At 41.3% G+C, this 21,963-nt stretch overlaps 1 protein-coding gene across 3 annotated transcripts in view; it reads left to right on the top strand.

Moving 5' to 3' along the window:
- Positions 1-20,018, top strand: part of GAS2 (growth arrest specific 2) — a 119,758-nt gene extending 99,740 nt beyond the window's left edge. For all 3 annotated transcript variants that reach the window (XM_074372229.1, XM_074372230.1, XM_074372228.1), the window contains one exon: positions 18,851-20,018. In XM_074372229.1, coding sequence (XP_074228330.1) covers positions 18,851-19,069 — 219 coding nt within the window. In that variant the 3' untranslated portion in view covers positions 19,070-20,018. The remainder of the gene's footprint in view (positions 1-18,850) is intronic.
- The last annotated feature ends 1,945 nt before the right edge of the window (positions 20,019-21,963 follow it).

The raw sequence follows: 21,963 nt of genomic DNA, 5'->3' as shown, positions 1-21,963 counted from the left end.
GTGCAGCACTAAATTTTTATTCAGAGAGAAACCCACGCACTTAGGTGCTGCTGTCACCTAGCGTCTATAGTCAGTAACTGCAATTTTGCTAAGGGTTTGTTTCATTGACACGTATTCAAGGTTGAAAAACAGTACCTTGTCAATCATGGTGAAACTGATGCTAAATAACGTTGAGCTATGTCCGTGGTATGTAATAGTGAAGAGTTTCTGGCCAAAGTGGAGTGGGTCACTGGCTTCTTACTGGTCACATGATGTCAGGGTGTCTCTGCAAAATGAAAAAGGGTACATTTCCTCCTCAGGTCTGCATTTTAGCAAGGCAAGACTGACCTACAAGAAAAAGAAATGTTGTAGCCAGATCTCCTCTTATTATTCCAGTAGGAAAGTGTTATTTCATAAGTCTTGCCTGTTAGTTAATCTCATGAGATTTTTTTCCCCACAGAAATGGCATCAGTATGATTTGACTTTATAGGAACAGTCATATGATATAGAACAAGATTTCTCAAATTTGGCACAATTGACTTTGGGACCAGTTTCTTGTGAGGAGCTGTCTTGTGCTTTGCAGGAGGTAAACAGGTGATTTTTATACTTTGTATTTAGTCTAGGGTTTGCACTAATTGGAGACAGATTGTGTGGTGCCTAGTGATTTGTCAGCAAATTCAGTCAATCAAATCATTGATTTATTCACTCCTTAATATATTCAAGAGAGGCAGTATCATATGTAAATAAGCGAATTGAGTTTGAATCCCAGCTCTGCCACTTACTAGATTTTGTGATTAAATAACTTAACATCTCTAAGTTCCATTTTCTTCAAGTCTAAACTAAAAGAGTTCAATCTCCTTCATAAGATTAATATAAAAACAAATGAGAGGTTGCAGTTAAAGTCCACAGCACAGTATCTAATAATTAGTAATTACATGATAATTATTGGTTATTGTTTAATAGATACTTTTAGTAAATGCTCTGTGCCAGGGATCATGCCAGTCTCTAGGGAGATAATGCTGGTTGACCTGTTATTCCAAAATAGATTAAACTTGTGCTAGAGAAAGAAGTTAAATAAAGGTTTACATAATTATTTTGATCACTATCATGATAGATGAAGGAGAAGCACATGGCCCTAGTAGGTGTCATTTTTACTGGGGTCGACAATAATATGACAGAGATGCTTTTAGAGAATCAACTGCTAGTCAATAATCAGCTGAAATAGAGAAAAAATCCTACCTTCTTGGAGCAGTATGATGGCCGCTCGATTTAAGAAAAAAAAGTATTCCACTTTATACACTCTGAAATTAATTAGCAGAAAAGAAATATGTTTTACCTCTGAAATACATTTTACCTATGTTTATAACTCAGTTTTATGCTGAGTTTTAAGAGATAGTTTAGAGTGAAGGTTGATTATAACATATCAATTATGACAAAGTGTTTTTCTAACTTGGTGTGATATACAGGCATGGATCTCAGAGCCTGTCCCAGAAGTTGCTCTAAAGGAATGAAATGCTTGGCAAGGCAGTTTGCCTCCTGTGTCTCACTTTTCTTCTCTCAAATGGGGAATATATGCCCTCCCCACCCCACCCCACCCACCTCACCTCATGTCAGAGAGGATGACACATTCCCCACTGTGAATCGTGGTGCATTCTGGGAAGGAGATAATCAATCTCAGGGGGTCGTGTAGGGAATGAGGTCATTGGGACACTATAAGAAACAGTCTAGCAGGCACACTCTGCTAGCCCAGGCAACCATCTTCAGCATGGACCACTGCAATAGCTTTCAAACTGGTCTACTATATCTGTTCTTTCCTCTTTTCTATGTAGTCGTCACAGTGAAGCTAGAGTGAGCTTGCAAAGATGCAAACACATTATTTCCCCTCCTAGAGTTCATAAGAGACTTTTCACTGAATTTAGAGACCAGAATCCTTAAATGGTTCTACCGGGTTCCTGTCTGGTTCTTCAGGCTGGTTGATGACACCGTGTCCCTTGTTTTCTTCAGCATCATCACCACACATGCTTCTGTAGCGTCTTCAGTGAGATGAGTGCCCCATATCAAGGACCAACTTGATTCTGTGGCTGGAATGTTCTCTGCTTGCTGCTGCCCCCACTTCCTTTGACAAATTAACACATACACATCCTTCCAGGCTCAGCACAGAAGGTTAGTCTTCCAGGCACCTTTCGTGGACTTCCCAACATTGTTAGTTTTCCTTTGGATCCATTTGGATTGCATTTGATTAAATGTAACAACAACAACAACAACAAATGTCTTCATAGTGGCTTAAACTTCACAGACCATGAAGTTCAGAGATCATTTCCTAAGACTGTCAATTCACCAACGCAGGGACCCCACTAAGAACCTGGGCTGTTCCCGTCTTCTGCTCTGCTGCCCTTCATGTGTTGGCGTGTACATTCACGTTTCTTCCCTGTGGTCATTAGATGGTTGCAGAGGTGAGGATGCAACAGATAGTGTCCATTTCTCTTCATCTAAGTCTGAGTCTCAGTCATTTCAAACTCGTTCCTAAATACTGTAAAAGCCTCTTATCTGATCTCTCTTGCCCCAAGCCTTCACGTTTCTGCAGGTCTGCTGGAGCTCTGTGAGCAATGGAAATCTTATCATGCTAATCTCTTGCTTTAAATCAGCCGGTGACCCTCCCTGTCCCATGTGGGACAGTCAAGGTCAACTTACCTTTGATCACTCTGTATCTCACTAGCTGCATCTCCACACAGTCTCTCTTGTTCCTTTCATATTTGAGCCAAGAAATGAACAGTGAACGCTCAGTGTCATGTCCAGACTATGCTGCTTTGTGTCTGTTCTTTTGCCCCTACTTTGCTCTCTATCCCTTCTATATCCAGCAAAATCCTTTGAGTCTTAGATCATTTCCTCTAGGAAATATTCACAAGAACCCTTGCTCCTCAAGACGAGGCTGAAGGTACCTCCAATATGCTTTCCTAATATCCTCTGCAAACCTTCATCAGAACAAGCTTGATAAAGGTATGTGGGAGATGGTTAAGACTGTTAGAATAAAAAGATCAGATAGGCTCAAAATGAAAAAAAAAAACAAAAAAACACCAAGATCAGGCAAGATTAAATTTCCTTCCTGAAGACCTCTTGGGATATGGGAGAGACAGAGAAGAAAGGGTGGCAGGTTTGAGATTGAAGAGTGAATAGGTGGAGAAGGTGCTAAGACTGGTTAATGGAGTTTGTGAAATTGAGTGAAGAGCTTTTAAGGCTATAAAGGGCAGGGAGGGGAACTAGGCAAAGAGGGGAGAGGGGGGTTTTAGGAGCTGAGGTCACGCTTCAAAGACCACTGCCAGGTGATGTACCTGGACTGTGCATCTCAGCGTGGAGGCCACAGGGCCAAGGTCTTCCAGACCTCAGACAGTCACGCTTTTAATAGCTACTTAATGGCAAAATACGGAGTCTTCATTACTGAAGGCTGCTAATGTGACCTCAACATTCATTACAAAATATTTGCTTTTGACCTTGCTACATCAGCTGGTTAGATGCTAGGGGGCGTGGATCACAAAGTGACAGAAAAGCGCTCTGAGTGGCCTTAAAAGATATTAGAACCAACGAGGAGGACATTCAGGACAGAAGAAGGGAGGGGCAGAATCAGAGAGAGTCCCAGCGTTGCTGGCCCCACCTCTCTCAGACCTATGCTGCCGATAGCGAATGGCTTCATGCTGTCAACCCTGGTGACATTCTTACTAGCAAGTTAGGGACAGAGTCTGTATCTGAGGCCCTGATGCTAACATGCCCACTATGGAAGGTTTAGCAGAATTTGAAACAAAGCATTAAGAAGTCTAGACTAGACGTGTTGACAAATGGAGGAGGGGTAGGTCGTGTTGCTCATTCAACATCATAATTTAACTTAGAGCAAAGGGACACAGGGAAGTGTTTGTCAGGAAAAGCATGATCTCTCATGGACGTGCAGAGGAATTGCTGTGCAAGTAAGTTCCTGAAACATATGGGGATACTTGTCTCAACAGGAACGTGTCATCACGTGCAGTGGGTGGCTGAGGAGGGAAAAGGCAGTGGCCAAGGAACCCACATGGCTGAGGGTTGGTTCTAGGGTTTCTGTCACGAGGAAATTCACATTGTTTGCGAGAGACGGGCTAAACAACAGAAGGGTGTTCCGTTGTGCAGCCAGGCCCCGGCTAGACAGACACCATTCCTCCAACAGTAGTTGAAGGAAAAAAGACATAACCATGAGGACAGATGTGTGTGTGTGTGTGTGTGTGTATCAGATAGGATACACTTATGTGTGACTGCTCTAACTATGTGTATGTAATACACACGTCCTCACACATGTACTTGCCCGTGTGAAAGGCTTTAGAAAATCATGATCAAAGTTACAGAAATGAGAGAAGAGGGATATGAGATTATGGAAACATGAAAATAGAAGATGGGCTGGTGAAAAATTTTACGGAAACTTTGACGGTAAACGGGATACCTGAATTCTTGGAGGCAAAAGTAAATTTAAGACCCAAGAAAGGCAGCGTGGGAGCTTTGGGAGTTCTTGTCTGAAAACAGGGTGAATTTGAGCAGTTTCAGGACAATTTCCTAAGGCACTTAGCTATGTGTAGGATTATCAAGAGACTTTGTGTCATCCTCCCTGTGGGGACCTGTGGGTGGCCCACGGAACAGCAGACTCATTTATAAGTGAACATGTGACCAGCCCCTGAACCAAGGATGGACAGACGCAGTCAGCGATGAATTGCTGAATTGTTCTGGACTGCATCTTTAGGAAGACTGAATCATTTGAAAGTGAGCCCCAAACTCCACCTATTCATATTGGAAAACAGAGGGTGGAAATAGAATATTCAGTCAAGAAAGATTTTTGAGTTCAGAATAGCACAATCTACTTAAAAGATGTAGCAAAGAGTGTAGCTGTGTGGAAGATAAAAACAAAAGATTTGTAGAAGCCATATACAAAAGTAATACTTTTACACATATATTGATAAGTGAGACTGGTGCGTATTTTTCTTCTATGTTCCTAATCTGTTTAAATAGCATGAGAAACTGAGTTAGAAGAAGAGCAACACTTTTGTGCCTCAGAGAAGGTTTTCGGAGCCAGTGAGGATTACAGGGAACTCGGTGACTGAGCTCTGGACAGCATATGGCACTTTATTAGACTGAAGGGCAAAATCAGAAGAACTAGGGATCGTGATCTTGGAAAGAAAGTTCTGGAAGAGAAACGCTGAGGCTTATTGTTCAAGAGTCAGAAATAGCTTATAGAAAAGAGGAGAATAAAACAAACAACAGGGACACCACACAGCGAGCCACGCCTTTGCCTTCCTAAATTCACCCGCCGTCTTACCTGAGGAGAGGGGGATGTTTCTGTTTGATGCTGGGAGAAATCCCAATATGTATAAAATGAAAAAAAAAATTTTAAGTACCATTTGAGGATCATATGAAACGGTGATAGAAAAAAAGATTTTATAACTCATGAAGTCCTATTAAAATGTTAGGAGACATTTGAGATTCGGTGGCCAGTTTGAACCTCAGGTCCGAATCCACTTCCATTATCTACTACTCCTGAAGTAACACCAAGGGGGGAAAAGATGGTCTTTAAATCAGCAGTGATTTCAGGTCAGATTGCATTCTTAGATAGTGAAGTATATGAGAGCCTGCCAGCGAGTTTGCAAAAGAAGAATAGGGTGTTCATAGCCATAAAATGATTCTCTGGATAATGAAATATGTATTTTTCCTATGTTGATATTTTAGAAGTTCTGTTTTTCCCTTTTCAGTATTGTTTTCTTAAGGAGCAGAACTGAGTGTTTTAAATCCTCACCTTAGTGTCCCCCTTCACCCCACCGCACACGTACACCTCCCTTCCTCCTCTTCTCCGAGCATCACGGGCAATACCACGTCCTGTTGTTCAGTGTTCACTTTACAGTGATCATGTGAATATTGCAGTGTGCCGTGATGGCTTGTCCTTCTTGTAACCGTTTTTATTTTCCTTGAAGTCAGTAATGTCTCACTGTTTGTCCTAAGTATGACTAAGCACCCCCGCCAGGTCCCCTGAGAGAAGTACAAAGCCCGTCACGATGATAATGTCCCAGGCAGATACACCAGTTCACTGTCGGTTTCATTTTTCTGGCCGCTCCACGTCGTGTCCCCCTTCCCCGGGTCGGCCTCACAGTGTCATCTGAGACTTTATTAACTTGCTTTGGTGTTGGAGCCCCTGTTTCCTGGATCCCTTGTCTTCTATGGATTACTCCCTTGTTGTCTTAGAACTCAAAAGAAAATGTCATCGTTCATTTATCCAACATATACTCTGACACATGCAGTGTTTAGGAGCAAAGGATACCAGAGAACAAAAGGGATGACCCCTGACCCCCTTGAGGACCTCGTATTCCTGTGTGTGTGTGAGTGTGTGTGTGTAGGGTTGTCACATTAAATATAGGATCCTCAGTTACATGTGAATTTCAGATAAACAACAAATACTTTTTAGTTTTAGTGTGTTCTAAATACTGCAGGAGACATAACTTAGATTGAGAGAGGGTTTGTTGCTTATTTGAAATTCAGACTTAACGGGGTACCCTGTCAGATAAATCTGGCAACCCTAGTTGGGTGGGATTATACTGTCTGAACAGTGAACATAATAAATATGTAAGTGGTAGAGCTCGCTAGAAAGGGATACATGTCCTGCTGGGTGGAAAAGGAAAAGCAGGGCGGGCAGGGCAGACTGGGAGTGCTGGGAGCAGAGGCTGCAGCTTTAAGAGTGCTTCGGGTAAGATTCGTTGAGAAGGTGAGAAGTTAGCAAGGGCATGAAGGAGGGGAGGAGGGAGCTCTCCGGTTTTCTGGGGAGATGCCTTCTACACAGAAGCAGCACCAAGTCCGGGGCATCCCCGGAGTGACCCTGGAGTGTTTGAGAAATAGTAAGGGGGGCAGCGTGGCTGCAGCCGAGCACACGAGGGGCCCAGTGGTAGCACATAAAATCAGAGAGGTCACAGGAGCCCAGGTCACACAGGCGCTGGGAAGCCCAGTGAACTGGGGGAGCCGCGTGGGGTTTCGAGTGGAGCTGTGGCCGGCGGTGACTTCTGTTTGAACCAGATCCTTCTAGTTTCTCTGTTGAGAATACACCAAGGGGCAGAGCAGAAGCAGGAAGAGCAGCTGGAGGTTATCGTAAGAACCCAGGTGAGACGGAGAACTCTTAGGACTAGGGAGATAGCAGTAAAGATGGTGAGAGCAGATTGGATTGGGGTTCAATGTGAATTTGTCCTCTAACATTTTATTGTGAACAAATTTCAAACATACAGAGAAGTCACTACCCAAAAACTACCATCTGGTTCTATAGTCAACACTTTGCAGTTTTTGCTTTATCCTGTATCTGTCCCTCTCTCCATTCTGTGCCTGAGTCAGCCCCCAGCCTAGAGAATCTCTGAGTCAGTTTCTGCAAAGATGAACCTTCAGCCTTCTGCTGGGACGATGTAGACATTGGGATAGTCACAGACAATAAATCTGGAGTGGGGTGCAGTAAATCTAGGGAGCTGACTGAACTTCATACTGAGTTTTCACCAGGTCTCCCTTTTTTTCAGCTACATGTCTCTCCTTACCTGATGGAGGCACCTGATGATTTTAAAACCTGAGTTTCCTGTAGTTTCAAGGCACGATTTGACTTGCTTCTTCTTGGCAGCTGTCAATTCAGGTTGTTAGCTCTTTCGACCTTTAGTCAATTCCGACTCATTTATCTTTTTTCCATCTTCTAAAAATGTCTTTGACTTTTCTTGTCTACTGTTAGACCCTCTCCATTTCCCTTTGCCCTTGTGGCTTTAGAACATTTTTATTCCTTGTCTTTCATTTGAATGGGGTTTTGAGACAAGGAGACTCATGTTTTCAAATAGTTTGTCAATATAAAAGATCTGAATGTATTTAGTAGTACTTTGTTTTTCCATTTCAATGGATCTGATGTACTGAAGATACATTAAAAACAGTGGCAAATAGTTTTTTCAGCAATCCAGTGTCTGAACGACAGGCCCTTGTTACTTTTCAGGACCCAGGAGGACACCGGGTTGGAAACCGCTGGTGCGCGTCACTGTCGGGAAATGTTAACCTTGGCTCTCTCAGTGCTGATTCCAGTCTGCTGGGTTTTGGTTTAGAAGAGAGAATGGAAGCTCAGATTGAGTCAAACGGGGCCCACGTGACTATTGGAAGGGGTGGGTTTTCATTATCCCTCGGAGCCAGCTCCCTTTCCTGAATAGCATCTTTGGGGCGGATGAATTCTAGTCTCAGTCGGGTAGGTACCAGCTACAAATCCTTTCTCTAGGCAGCTGATCTCTTTCCAGCACCAGCGCTTTCCGGATCTTTGCTTTCACTCTGCTGAGCTTCCTATGAAATATTTATCATAACTTTGCCTTCCCTGCCTGAAATGGTGCCGTGGACTGGTAATTAGATTGCGGCTAAGGCTTCTTAATTTCATTTGGTGCAGAGCTGGGAAAATGGAGACGTTACGTAACGAGTAGATGAGAAGTGACAGGCGGTTGGCAGTAAGTGCTCCTACACATATTTTCAAGCAGATGCAAATGGAACTTTTTGCCAGTCGATGGTTACATTCATCTGCTAGCTGCTTTTCTCATGTTTGCTTCCAGAAAGAAGCTACTGAGAGTCATTTGTCAACACTGAGCCTGGGGATTAAACTTTTTACCCTTCCAGAGGGAAACCACAAAAGCAGGCCAGGAATTTTTTCTGGCCAGCCTCTGAAGCCAGAAGATTTCTGATTCAGGGTCCTGTCCATGTTGGAAGATTGGTTGTCACCACTTCTGACACTGCAACAGTTTACCCTTCAAATGAGAGTTGAGAATTACATTCCCCCTAATGTATGATTTATTACTGAAGATAACAAATCACAAAACTGGGAATCAGGAAACTAGGTCTGTGTTCTTGCTGTGTGTCCATGAGCCACCCACTTCACCTCTCTGAACCTCTTTTTCTCCATTTGTGCAATGGGAACAGTAATAGTAATCTGCCAAACCACTGGGCAGGTAGGATAACAAACTGAAACGATTTAACTGAACGTACTTTGCAGACCATCAAGGGTCTCTCCTATGCAGTTTCCTTTCAGAGTAGACAGAGCACTCTAGGGGTACCTAATTTTCAACATTTTTGTACGGGTGAAACGATCAAGTTTAAATTCAACTAAATTCCTCCAAGCATGTATCAAGCACCTTTTTTTTGTTCTGGGTCTGGGAGTTTAGAGCTGGGTGATATGACCATCAATGGAGACGTTATAAAATGCAACGTGCACTCCTAAAGAAAAGCAGTGTTGCCCATGGGAAGAGTCTAGGTGAGAACTCAGACAACCGTGACCCCTGCTGAAGCCCCTTTAGGGCATATAGTTAAGTAGTAATGAGTATTGTCTTCGAGGTCAGAGAGACTCAAGTTCAAATTTGGACTTTGTCACTTTCTAGCTAAGTGATTTGGGGCAATTTACTTAACCTTTCTGAGCTACCATTTTCTCATCTGTAAATGTTGATAATAATGCAAACCGTTTAGAGTTGCTATATAGGAATTAACCGAAATAAAACTTATAAGGAGGTTATCATCATCCTCACAATAACAGTATTATTATTATAATAATAACTATAATAAGAGCAGGTTGTTTTTGAGGATCATGGGCCAGGCAACCTGGCTACATGCTTACATATATTGATATCTTTATCCACAAGACTCTAAATTGAAATCATCTTGCAGATGAGAAACTGAAGCACAGAGATTAAATAAATGTCTCATGGTCGTAGAGCTAGTTAGTGGTAACCATATCTAGGCAGTCTGATAAAGACAAAACACATGGTAGCTTCTGCTATGGTTACTGTTCATCTCTCTGAAGCTTTATCTAAGAAAAAGGGTATAATAAACAAAAAGATGATTTGGAAGGTAAAAACGAGATAACAAATGTGAAAAATCTTTATAAAGAATCAAGTGATAATTTCAGGAGCTTGTTTACTTGGGGAGGATTTAACCATTTATAATTTCAATAGCTGGAGAGGTTGAGCTGAATCCCAACCTATGACAGAAAGAAGGTGTCACATGTCATCCGTGGTTAATAGAGCTTCAGTTGCCCTATTCACGGGGGACCTCATCACTTACCTTGAATATGCAGGTATCAGCCTTTCAACATGGCAAACTGGGGATGGAACACCTGCCACCTTACTCCTCCATGTGTCAGGGTACCTTAGGCAGATAGCTGAATTCCCAGTCGCCCAATTTTGAGCATATGCCATTTCAGTATAATATTAGATGGTGATAGAGTCTGTTGTCCTATAAATTAACACACTTTCTCTGGAGAGCAGATGACTGCATTCTAAAAACAATATTTTCACTCAAGTTATGATGGCTTATAAAAACATACAGTGAATGGGGTTGACAAAGACGTTGGGAAGCATATGATGTCCCGGGAGGCCAAACTGATCGAAATGTAGGTGGGGTTGTCTCCTCTCCCTAGTCAGTGTCGGAGATGGTTCTCTCTTGAAAGGATGGCTCTGGTGGGGAGCAGTCAACTGACTGGGCAGAAATATGAGCCGCTGTGGTCAGTTAAGTGGAGAAGGGCTTAATGAGAGTGACCCCAAACACGTAAGCATTAAAAGAGAAGCAGGAGGCAGGGGAGAGGGTATAGCTGAAGTGGCAGAGCACATGCTTAGCATGCATGAGGTCCTGTGTTCAATCTCCAGTACCTCCTCCAAAAATAAGTAAACCTAATTACTTACGCTCCCCTCCAAAAAAAAACCTAAAAAAAAAAAGCTTTAAAAATTAAAAAAAAAAAAAGAGAAGCAGGAGGGGATGAAAATTTTGTTAAGTAATTTGTTACTATAGTGAGTGGCATTTTTTTTAAACGCATTCCAGGTGTTCTGAGCATGTGTGAAAGTAAATAATGAAGAGAATAACATACTTACTTTTAATTCAGGATATTTTCTTCTCTCCTTCTTTCTCCTCCTATTTTCTTTCTCTCCTGTCCATTGTCCTATGGATTCTCAATATGGTCCCCCTTTTTAAAATATGATTGCTGTTACAGCGTCATTTGCAGACCCAAAATCTATCTTTCTCTCAAAGGAACTCTCTAAGCAGTGGTTAATGTGGATTATCATCTACCTCCTGCTTTTCTTCAGACTCTTCCTTCTGCAGACAGAGCATTTCATCTTTTCCTTTTTCTTATCTTTTCGTGAGTAAGTAATGTCTCTTACAGATCACATATTGTAATAGTTGCCATGTTTACAAAGCTGAATAGGATGTCAGAAAAATGGACAAGAAATAAGGCAACAAATTATTGTCATTACATTGCTTGAGGTCAGTGCAGGAAGATCTCAAGGTCCAAAGAAGGTAATCTAAAGCTCAGAGAGTGCAAAAATATTCCATAAAGGCAGCAGTGCCTGGATGGAACATTAGTAGGTGTTAACGCTGTTTGTTCATTCATTCAACAAGCATTTACTGGGTGTCCACTGTGTACTTTCCACCGTCCTAGGCCCCCAGTGTATAAAATTTAGCAAAGAATAATCTTGTCTAGCACTGAATAACTATTTGTTGAATGGCCAATGGAAGAGACTCACTTTAATTCACCTGGTGAATGTGGAACAATTCTCTGTATGTAGTAAAGCTTGAAACATTCAGGGGATTCTAAGGAGTTCAGAATATTTGTTAGGTAAATAATTTGGAGCTTGGGCATGGGCATAGAAAAGTAGGGCCACAATATAGCTGCATAATTGTGCAGTGCACAACCTGCACGACAGTATGTGGTCATTAAGGCATAGTGAGAAAGAAGGCAGGGAACGAATAGTAGCTGGACCATAAAGTGCTTAGTGTCCCAAGCTAGTTGTTCCCATATGGGCAGAAGGGGGTCAGAGGTAGGGGAGGGGACATCAGAATCACTGATGAATTGTTTCTTCAAATTATGTGTGCTTCTGCCCACCCTAGAGATGCAGATTTTGCCTGGTCCCTACATTCACAAACACACATGCACACAGGTGCTTGCGGGTTCACGCTGTTGCTCTCCCAGAATCTCTGCCACAGACTTGTGCTGATGAGAATGAGTCATATTCCTCACGGGGGCTGGACCTGAAAATGGCTGAGCAACACTACAGACAATGGAGAACCACTCACAGGATGTTTAGCAAGGCAGTCGCATGGTTAGATTTTCCTTTTACAAAGATGACTCTGGCTCTGGAGGAGAGGGTGGATTCGTGAAGTGCAAGCGTTGATGAGGATATCCTGCTGGAAAGCTTTAACATTCTCAGTGTCTAATGACATTGGTTTCAGAGCACTTGACAGACACTCATGCTTCCCTGGGTTTTCAAGGTCATGGACACAAGACTCAAATCAGAATGAACGAGATTTGTCAGTGTTTTCCTGAGAAGGTGGTGACACCTGAAGCATTTCGTAGGAATTATGATTTAGGACGGATGTGAACATTCAAGCAGCTCTGTGCTGGGGAATTAATGGAATAAAGCCATCAAGTATGGCTATGAAGCATTTCATTTTAAATTCTGCTTATCTAAAAGACATTTCCTGTCAGTTATTTTTGTTGGTAGTGTTTTGTTTATTTTTTGTTTGTTTGTGTAACTCACACAGCCTGGTCACCTTAAAAACAAATACATTATCAATAATGCATATTTTCCAGCTTTCTTATTTGACCATTTTTTTCATTTAGTAAAATATGATTTTCTGTGATCTATTAAATATTGGCTGTGCTTTGTCAACAAAAGTTGAGTCTATGTATTTCTGCTTCTAAAGACTAATAAGTGTCTCCAAGAAGAATAAAAATACATATTTTTCTTGAAGCTCTTAATACCTACACATCACGTGATTCCCGTTTGATCTCCAAGCTACATAATTAAAAGGGAAAAAAAAATCTTTCTGAAGTCCTTTTATCACATATCAGAAGAGCCAGATCACCAGACCCCCCCCCCCGTTGATACCACAGTGACCCCAACATTTGTAGGGAGCTGTTGATTAATCATTTCTACCACTTCTGAATTTTCCATTATGTTCCAAGTTGATATGAGAGAATTAAATGAACTTATTTACTTTCAACCCCCCCACTTTTTTTTTAACTTCGAATTAAGTATCTGGATGAGCTACAGAACTTGTTAGTTATGGGATAGTTTGTTACCTTACTATGTTAGGAAGATCAGATTGAAAGGTTATGTATTAGAAGGCAGGCTTTAGGCAAACACAGTGCAGCCTAACAAGATGTGCATTCATCCAGTAAATCAGAGGATTTAGCTGACAGGTTATAAACCGCTGCTGGGTGAATGTATTCAGTGATTCGCCTACCTTTAAAGATTGGATTCATTTTTAGGGTGATAATTTTTGGAAGAGTATAGCTTTTCAGCTGTAAGGCCAAGTGCTAGACTGGGCGAAATGGAGATGTGGTTTCCAGCCTGGCTCTGGGAACCCACTGCATGGCGCTCTCCCTGCCGGTTTGCACATCTGTGAAAGGAGAGAATGCCAACGTCGACCTCAGTGTTTCTTTTCATCCTCCTCATTTCAACAAGGCATATTTGTAGATCCCCACCTGGCACAGAGTAGGTCCTCTAATATTATGACTCTTGTGTCAGCTAAGGAAAAAGCTTCCCTTTTGCTGGTACATAGGAAGAGGCATCCTAGGAAAGCAACACATAATTAAACATCAGAACAGGACAAAGGCATAAAGCAAAATGCCCTTGATAAGACTGAGAGTTTTTTTTCCCATTACTGGAAGAAATCATTAAAAAACAAAAACATCCCTTTGAGACACATTGATTCTTTTCTCTGGGCAAGGTATGTATGTATGTATGCATGTATGTATGTCACCCGTAGACATCAAAAGAGAAAATGTTTGCAACAACCCAGATCTGCTTGTAAAACTTCATGAAGCCCTTTGGGAGAAACAATGAGATGAGATATTTGTTGTTTTGGTTTTTTCCCCCTTCAACATTAGAGATGTTTCTAAGTTGGTAATGAATCTTCTTCCCTCTGTTGGAATCGGGGCACAGTGAGGAATGAGGCCGATTGTAGAAAACAGTAACAGTCAGAAGAGGCCTCAGGTGCAAAAACGACTGCTTTGCAACGTGCAGTGTTGGGAAACATTTGTAGCATCTCTGGCTTATTTTCCTTTACTCGAGAGAAAGCAACCAACAGATAGACAACTATACTGAATACTCAATTCGCATGCGTACTGATGATATTAGAGAAGAGCAATTCTCTTTTGGAACAGAGAACACAGCCTTGTTCACTATTGTGAAGCATCAAAACTAAAGGAGCCATAAGATGTACACTGACCCGAGAATCAAAGCTCAGTGCGACTGATGCCAACAGACACCTGTCTATAAATGTATTTGATCCTGTTACCTGCACTGTTTGTTTCCTAAATACTTAGGGCCATTGGAGGATAATCTTCTGAAATTAAATGCAATGTTTATTGAAAGTTTTTTAGGACATAAAACTATACATCATTCGACATGAGCATTTAATCTGCTTAAGCAACTTGTAACTATTTCTGACATTGATGATTCCTTGCCTGTGCTGAATTTATCACTTGTAAGTAACGAAGCAGGTATGAAAATTCAAATCTTAGGCACTTTATAGAATAAGTCTGTATGGGATAACAGAAAAAATAAGGATTCTTGCCCCAGTTTTGCCACTGATTTGTTGTGTGATCTTGCCCAAGTTAAGAGCATCAGTTTTACTGTCTATAAAATGGGAGTAATACTGATAATCATATCTTAGGTTAGGCAGTGTAAGTAGAGCATATGAAAGTATACAAGAAAAGGGGTACTCTATGATTACAGCACTGACACTGTTCTTAGCTCACACACATAAGATTCCAAAATGAAAAATGCATCACTCTCTTCAGAAAGCTTCCATATTATTAAAAGAGGCATACAGATAAATTAGCCATTGCGATTCAGTAGAATGAGTGAAGCAATGAAATCATGTGTAAACTTAACAGCATATGTCAAGGAAGAATTCACTTATTAAATGAGAGAGGGGATCTTGGAAGATTTTTCAGATGGTGGTGATGTTTGAACTGGGGGGAGGTTTGTGGTCCTGGGAAGCAGGAAGGGCAGAACAGAAAGGACGTTGCACATTTAGGGGCAGATGTGCAAAAGCTTGAGAGAAAGAGTATGTTATCTGGGACTGTAGAACTAAAAGAATTCATGGGTCCTGGGGCTCAGGGAAGGGATGAGGCTGGCAAGAGCGGTCATGGAGAGTACTGTATGCACATAAAGGGACTCAGCCTACAGGAGAGAGGGAGGGCCTGAAAGTATTCAGGCAGGAGACAATCAAACCTGCATTTATGGAATTCCCTTTGGTGGCAGTTTACTAAATGGATTGGACACAGCAAGGCTGGAGGTCGTGAGAGCCCTACAGTAGACCAGGGAAAAGGTGAGGCCCTGAACTAAACAGTGGCAGTGGCGGCAAAGATCCCGAGAAACATTTAGGGGGAAATGAATGTTTCTGGTATCTTGTAGGTACAGAGAATGCTCATGACACCAACTGCATGAGGAAAGACCTGTGGGGCCTTCTAGTGGAAGGTACAGGACTGGTTGCCTCTGCATTTAGAAGCTCCAGGAGGAGGCAACAGCTAGAGTCAGAGTTTGGGAGACAAAAGTAGATGGTAGTAAAAACCATCAGGTTGCAAATAGAGAGTGGTTAGAATGAGGAAAGCGGCAGAGAAAGGACAGAAAACTTCAGAATCCTTCAGAAGGGCAAAACTTAAAAATAGAATACATAGAACTTACTTTCTATTTCAGGAAAGAGAGTCTTGTCAAAGAGAGTAAAGGAGTAGGGAGTTTCAAGGTAGGGGTGTCAATACTGTCAGATACCCTACTTGAATGGTCAGTTAAGACAAGGATTAAGGACCAGCTATTGGATTTGATAGTTCTGGAAGCCATCCAATTTCCTTTCTTGTGCAGTTAAGCAGAAGCGATGCCTAAATAGGAAGTTAAAAGTGAAGACACTGAATGTAAACTTAACCACCAGGATACCTGGACGTAAGGAGAAGGTATGAGAGCCAAGTAGACTGAGATGGACGAAGAAGGGTTTCGCTGTGTACGGGAGTGAGGGAGGCTTCAGTGTGTTTCTTACCTGCAGGGGAAGGACCATCATACACTAAGTTGGAGAGAGAGAGGAGGGATGAGCTGTTTGATGGAGCTAGGTTCTGCACGAGTGGTGATGGGAATTAGGAAGAAGGGGAGAAACGGACCTTGGACAGAAGGACTTCTTTCTTGAGGGGAAAAACAGAGAAGAGGGTAAATGTAGATTGGAGTATCCAGCCAGTGGAGGTGCTGAGAGAGAGGAAGCCACACCTGACAAAGACAAAGTCACCCACAGACAGATGAGGATAAAATGAGTAGGGCGTTTGTGAATAATGAGAAATGGAATTGACCAAAACACAGAGTAAAAGGAACAATTAATTGCAGTTAGTCTCATGTCACTGATCTCTGAGGTGGAAGGAGGCCTTCCAGCAGAGCTCAGCAGCTCAGCCCTGGTTTAGAAAGATTATACACTGAATCCACAGTTGGGGTTTTGTACAGTACGCGCTGTGAGGGGAAGGAAGAGTTGAGAGTAATTGACTTACAGCAGGTTGATTTTAGGTTAAACAGTAGGGATTTTGTTTATGGAGGAGGTGTGCATTCTTTTTTTTTTTTTTTTTCCCTTGAGACTGGGCACTTATTAGGAAAAGGCATGGAGTTCAAGTCTCTACACCCAGGGCTGTAAATGCTTATGACCCTGGTATCTTAATCTCATGCTTGAAATTGTTGCCCAGTTTGACCGCTGGCTCTCTTAGCAAATTACAGGTTGCTGATTATCCGTAGGAAGGACATGGAAGATGACGTGGGTGGAAATTTCATTCCTGTGTTAGTCTCATTCAGTGTGACCCTGTTTCATGTTGGGTCCTCTTTACCTGGTCCTATGGATTCATTAAAGAATCTGCAAGCAGCGTTTGCACCTAAATGATCACATACTCCAGGCTGAAAAGCATTTCTGTCACTGTTCCCAGAGTTAGCTGTTGAACAACTCCTCTGACTGGCGGTTCTTTCTGGTTGGAGTTGCCACACAGTCATGTGACCTTGAGCGTTCTGCCAGAGGCATTCATAACAAGGATGTTTAGAGGCAACTCTTAGATGTAATCTGCAAGGCTAAGAGTGGCCAGAACTTCAGAATAGGCAAAACAGCTCTCTTGCAACAATGAGAAACAGTCAGAGTACTGTTTTGACACTGGCCTTTGTAGTTTTTGTTCCAGTAACTCCAAGTTTTGAAAACAGGAAACAGAGGCACACCCAGGAACTTGTGGCAATGAGAACAGGCCAGTAAAATTATAAAAGCCTTGATGGACTTATGTAAGAAGGAACTGTTGTGGGAAAGGCACTAGACTGGGAGTCAGGAAATCACATCGAAGATCTGGACCGCAGTCTCTTCATCCTAGAAAACAGGAACATGGTACCACTGGCAGGACCCAGGGAGGCAAAACAGTTTCAGGCTAAATCCTGACTCCTCTTAGCTTTGTATTTCAGGGCTTCTCACTGAGATTTTATTTAGTGAGTAGAGCTAAAATAACTTTGAAGACTTCTAGTTAGAAGGTGTTCCCCCAGATCCTTTTTACTCTAAAGTTCTAGTACTCTACATGAGAATAACAGTAGAGTTACATTTAATTCTCATGGGTCTAACAGTTTTAATTACTGTTATTCAGCACACTTTTACTACTTTCCACAATATCTGATTTAGAAAACTGCTTTATGTCAACCACATGATTGAGGATTTCTTAGCTTGAGCCTGTGGATGGGTTTCTGGGAGTCTGTGAAACTTCTAAACACACATAACAGAATTTTGTGGATACGGGCAAACAACAAGACCGTTCCAAAGTTTCATCAGAAGCTCAACATCTAAATGAGAGCGGTAAGAGCAAAGTTATCCCCAACACGATGGGAGTCACGGAAATCCAGATCGGAAGCTGGCACAGAGCCAGAGGAATTAGGAGAGTTTCATAGGTTCTACCTACAATGAAAACTACTTCCCCAGCCCCCCTCCCAAACAGACAGTCCCTTCCCGAGATTACGCTGCCTTTGTGTGTACACAATGTTTCGGGCAGGGCAGAGGTCAGCAGGGTCTTTGATGAAGATGAAACATTCCCCCTTAATCTTACATTTTCTGATATTTGAAAGAAACCAAGATCAAGTCTTTGGCTCCCTGTGCCAGTCCTCACCTTGGACATGTTTTTACTAGATAGAGAGAACCACAGTCTTCACTTTTTTGATCTGTAGCTTTGTTAACCTGGAGCCCTAGATGGTTCGTGGACCTGAGGGTAAGTTGTCTTTTTTGTTTTTTAAAGTATTCTAAAGTAATTAGGAATAATGAGAGTAAAGAAAAAAATGAATGTTTGGCCATTCCATAATATCTTTCCTCAAAAGCCTCAGACAGTGACTGGGGAAGATGTCGGTTTTTCTGAGTGCATTTTTAATTCTATTTTGCATTGAATGTTTGTGTGATTATTACCATTGTATTCAATAGAAGGCATTTCCACAGTCCTTTAAGTCCTAGTGCCTCAGGGACTAAGCCGGGGGGAAGAGTGAAGCATGGACTGAGTCAGTAAGCAAGAAATGGGCAGTGGTGAGGCTGGTCAGCGAGGAGCCTCCAGGCTCACTGAACCAGGCAGGGGAGTTTATACACACTGATTCCCATCCCAGGGCAAAGCCGGAGCCACTGGCATGGAGAAAACAAAGCTTCTCTCATATGCTCTGTGCTAGCTCAGACACTGCAACAAATGGAAGGAGAATGGGGCTCGAAAAATAAAACAGAAAACACTAAGGATGCCAGGGCTGCAGGTCGACCAGGGAGCCTGTGAGGGTTCTCAGAATTTAACCCTTCTGCTCTCTTTTCTTTCCAGATGCTGCACAACAAGCATGTCATGGTCCGTGTGGGAGGAGGATGGGAAACTTTTGCAGGGTATCTGCTGAAGCATGACCCCTGCCGGATGCTGCAGATCTCCCGCGTGGACGGCAAAACGTCCCCCATCCAGAGCAAATCGCCGACCCTTAAGGACATGAATCCAGATAATTACCTGGTGGTCTCTGCCAACTACAAGGCTAAGAAGGAAATTAAATGAAACTAGTTGGTCACTACAAGAGGACTCTCATAATGGCCTGTATCCACAGCTCCAGGGTAGCCAGTCTAGTTCACATGCTCTGAGAATTTCTTTGGGGTAAAAAAACATAACAGACAGAAAAAATGTCCTCATACTGAAACATGTTCAAAAAGTAGCACTATTTATTTTAAATGCTTCTGTAGAAAATGACCTGTGAAAAGAAATTCTAAACTCAAATTTAAACTAGACAAAGTGTAGGCAAATTATTATTGCTTAATATGTGAACACAGTATTAGAAATACAATTCTAGCTAGAGAAAAATTATTAGAAGGAAATAGTTAGGATTTACAGTTAAGTCAACAGAAAGTGCCTGCCTAATGTCCACAGAATAAAAGCAACCGAGACATTTTTTTAAATTGCAGGATTTTTATGCTAATTTTTAAAAAGTGACAATTAGTGTGATGGTGTGCTACTAAAAATATCCAACACTATGGATAAGTACAGCGTCGTCACGACAGCAGTACTTTACTGGAAAGGCCACTTCAGAAAAGTTTACATCACTCAGAAGATTGCCTTAAACATCTAGCCCTGTCTATAGCCAAATATCCGGGGTACTTCTGGAAGTTTTCACTGAACCCCTTAGTTGTTTCACACAATCCTAGGCACATGGCTGTGTTGAGACTGAGTGTAATTCACACACCTAAGTTGATATACGTTTATATTTTGACAGAGTAAACTGTACAGTCAGATGTTCACTGACTTCATGTTATTTCAAAGCATTTTCTTGTACGACTCTATCGTTAGTTAACCCAACTTTGCTATGCTGTCTAGTAAAGTAATTTCACTGTAGCTAATGATGTTACAGACTTCTGTATACCCTTGTATACCTAGGACAGGGCTGTTTTGTACCCATAAACAGCAAACTCTTGTCCTTACTGATTCAAGAATTAAAAAGATAAATGTTAAAAACTGTATGTCTCTGTATTAATGCTTCATTCTGAAATAAAGATAATCTTCAAGTGGCAACTCCCCCTGAGGGTTATAGGAAGAATCAAATTACAGTTACCTTGCATGTCTTCACTTTGGGCGGCTGAGTGGTGGTGGTGGTGGTTCTTCACAGCAGAGTGTAGACCTTGTCATAAATAGTCCCTCCAGTGCGACCGTGAATATAAAAAGTACAGCCAGAGTTAATTTGTCATTTCCTCATTTTTCAACAACAACAAAATCTACTTTTTCTTGCCCCAGAAAGTCAGGGAAGAAGTATCTCAGTTTGTCATAAGGATGATTTTAGTCAAAGCAGACAAACTTTAAAAAATAAAAAAAAAAAAACAGGCTTTGTATAGTTTGGTGGTGCTGGAAGTGGTGGTATTCATTATGGAAAAAAAACAGTGTAGGAAATAAAATCACCTTGAAATAGTGAGTATTGTAATATCTTCTAAAATATGAGTGATTTGATTTTTATGTTCCTAAATTAATATTAACGATGAATTTCTCTGTACGGTAGTCAGCAATATTTCCATCAAAACTTTCTCCTGTGCTTAAATTTTTCTCATAAATATTTCTATCTTTAATAATTAATTCCATTAATTTAGTTACTATTTTGTCAGTTTCCTATTCCTGATGTAACAAATTACCAGAAACTCAGTAGCTTAACACAAATTTATTATGTTACAGTTTTGTAAGTCAGAAGTTTAAGATGGTCTCACAGAGTAAAATCAGTATGTCAGCAGGGGCTGTGTTCCTTTCTGAGGAGTCTAGAAGAGAATCCATTTTTTTGCCTTTTCCACCTTCCAGAGGCTGCCTGATATCCTTGGCACTTGCCTCCATGCCCCTACTTCCTTTGTCTTCAAAGTTATAAATAGAGCATTTCAACATGCTGCTTCTTTCTTTACATCTCTTTGATAACAGGTTGGAAAGGTTCTCGGCTTTTTAAAGATCCATGTGGTTAGATTGGGTCCACCTGGATAATCCAATATACTCTCCCTACTTTAATGTCATTAACTGAGTCAATACCTTTTGTTGTGTAATGTAACATATTCTCAGATTCCAGGGATTAGGATGTCACCCTCTTTGGGGGAAGGTGGCATTATTCTTACTGCTTATACCACTTCTATGATGGTCTTTTTAAGTGGCGCTAAGAATTTGGTCATAATTGACATTGGGGTCTGCCTGCGAGGTGAATGGCACTGAAGAAGAATATGGAAAAACGAGACTATATTCAGAAGGAAATAACCAGGTGTAGACAGCTCTTACTCATTGACTCCCTAGTGGAAATTACTAGGTTCTTTTTTCAAAATTGTTTGGGCTATTATAAATCTTGCATTTCCCATATAAATGTTAGGATCATTTTGTCAATTTTTCTGAAAAAGCTTGCTGGGATTTTTCATTTAATTTATTATCAATTTGAGAAGGCCATCATGACAATATTGTATCTTCCAGTCCATGAACATGCGATGTCTGACCACTCATATTCTAAAAAATTTCTCAGCAGTGTTTTGTAGTTTTTAATTCACATCTTTTACTTCTCTTGCTTTGTCCTAAGTATTTTATCCTATGTGCTGATACTGGATACTTGGAACTTTTAATTTTCAGATTGTTCATTACTTGCATATAGAAATAGAATTGATCTTTTATGCAACCTTGCTAAATGTAAATGTATTAGTTCCACACATTTTTTGTGTAGATCCTGAAGAATTTTCTACATCAAGACACTTGGTATTTTTTTTAACTGACTTTCAAGTATGTCTGGTACTTATAACCTGACTAACAAATGTATAATGAGAAAAGGGCACCTTAGGAGTGGAGTGAGGAGTTTAGGAAACTCCTTGACTTCTGACTTATGTGACAAAAGAGATTTCAGAGAAACAGCCTAGACAGAGCCAGTTTGTGTGCAAAATTAATTCCATTTGAGGCAA

Source organism: Camelus bactrianus, chromosome 10, assembly GCF_048773025.1.
Source record: "Camelus bactrianus isolate YW-2024 breed Bactrian camel chromosome 10, ASM4877302v1, whole genome shotgun sequence".
Lineage (NCBI taxonomy): Eukaryota > Metazoa > Chordata > Mammalia > Artiodactyla > Camelidae > Camelus > Camelus bactrianus.
Note: the sequence above shows the minus strand (reverse complement) of the source record. Positions and strands in the feature narration are given on the sequence as shown.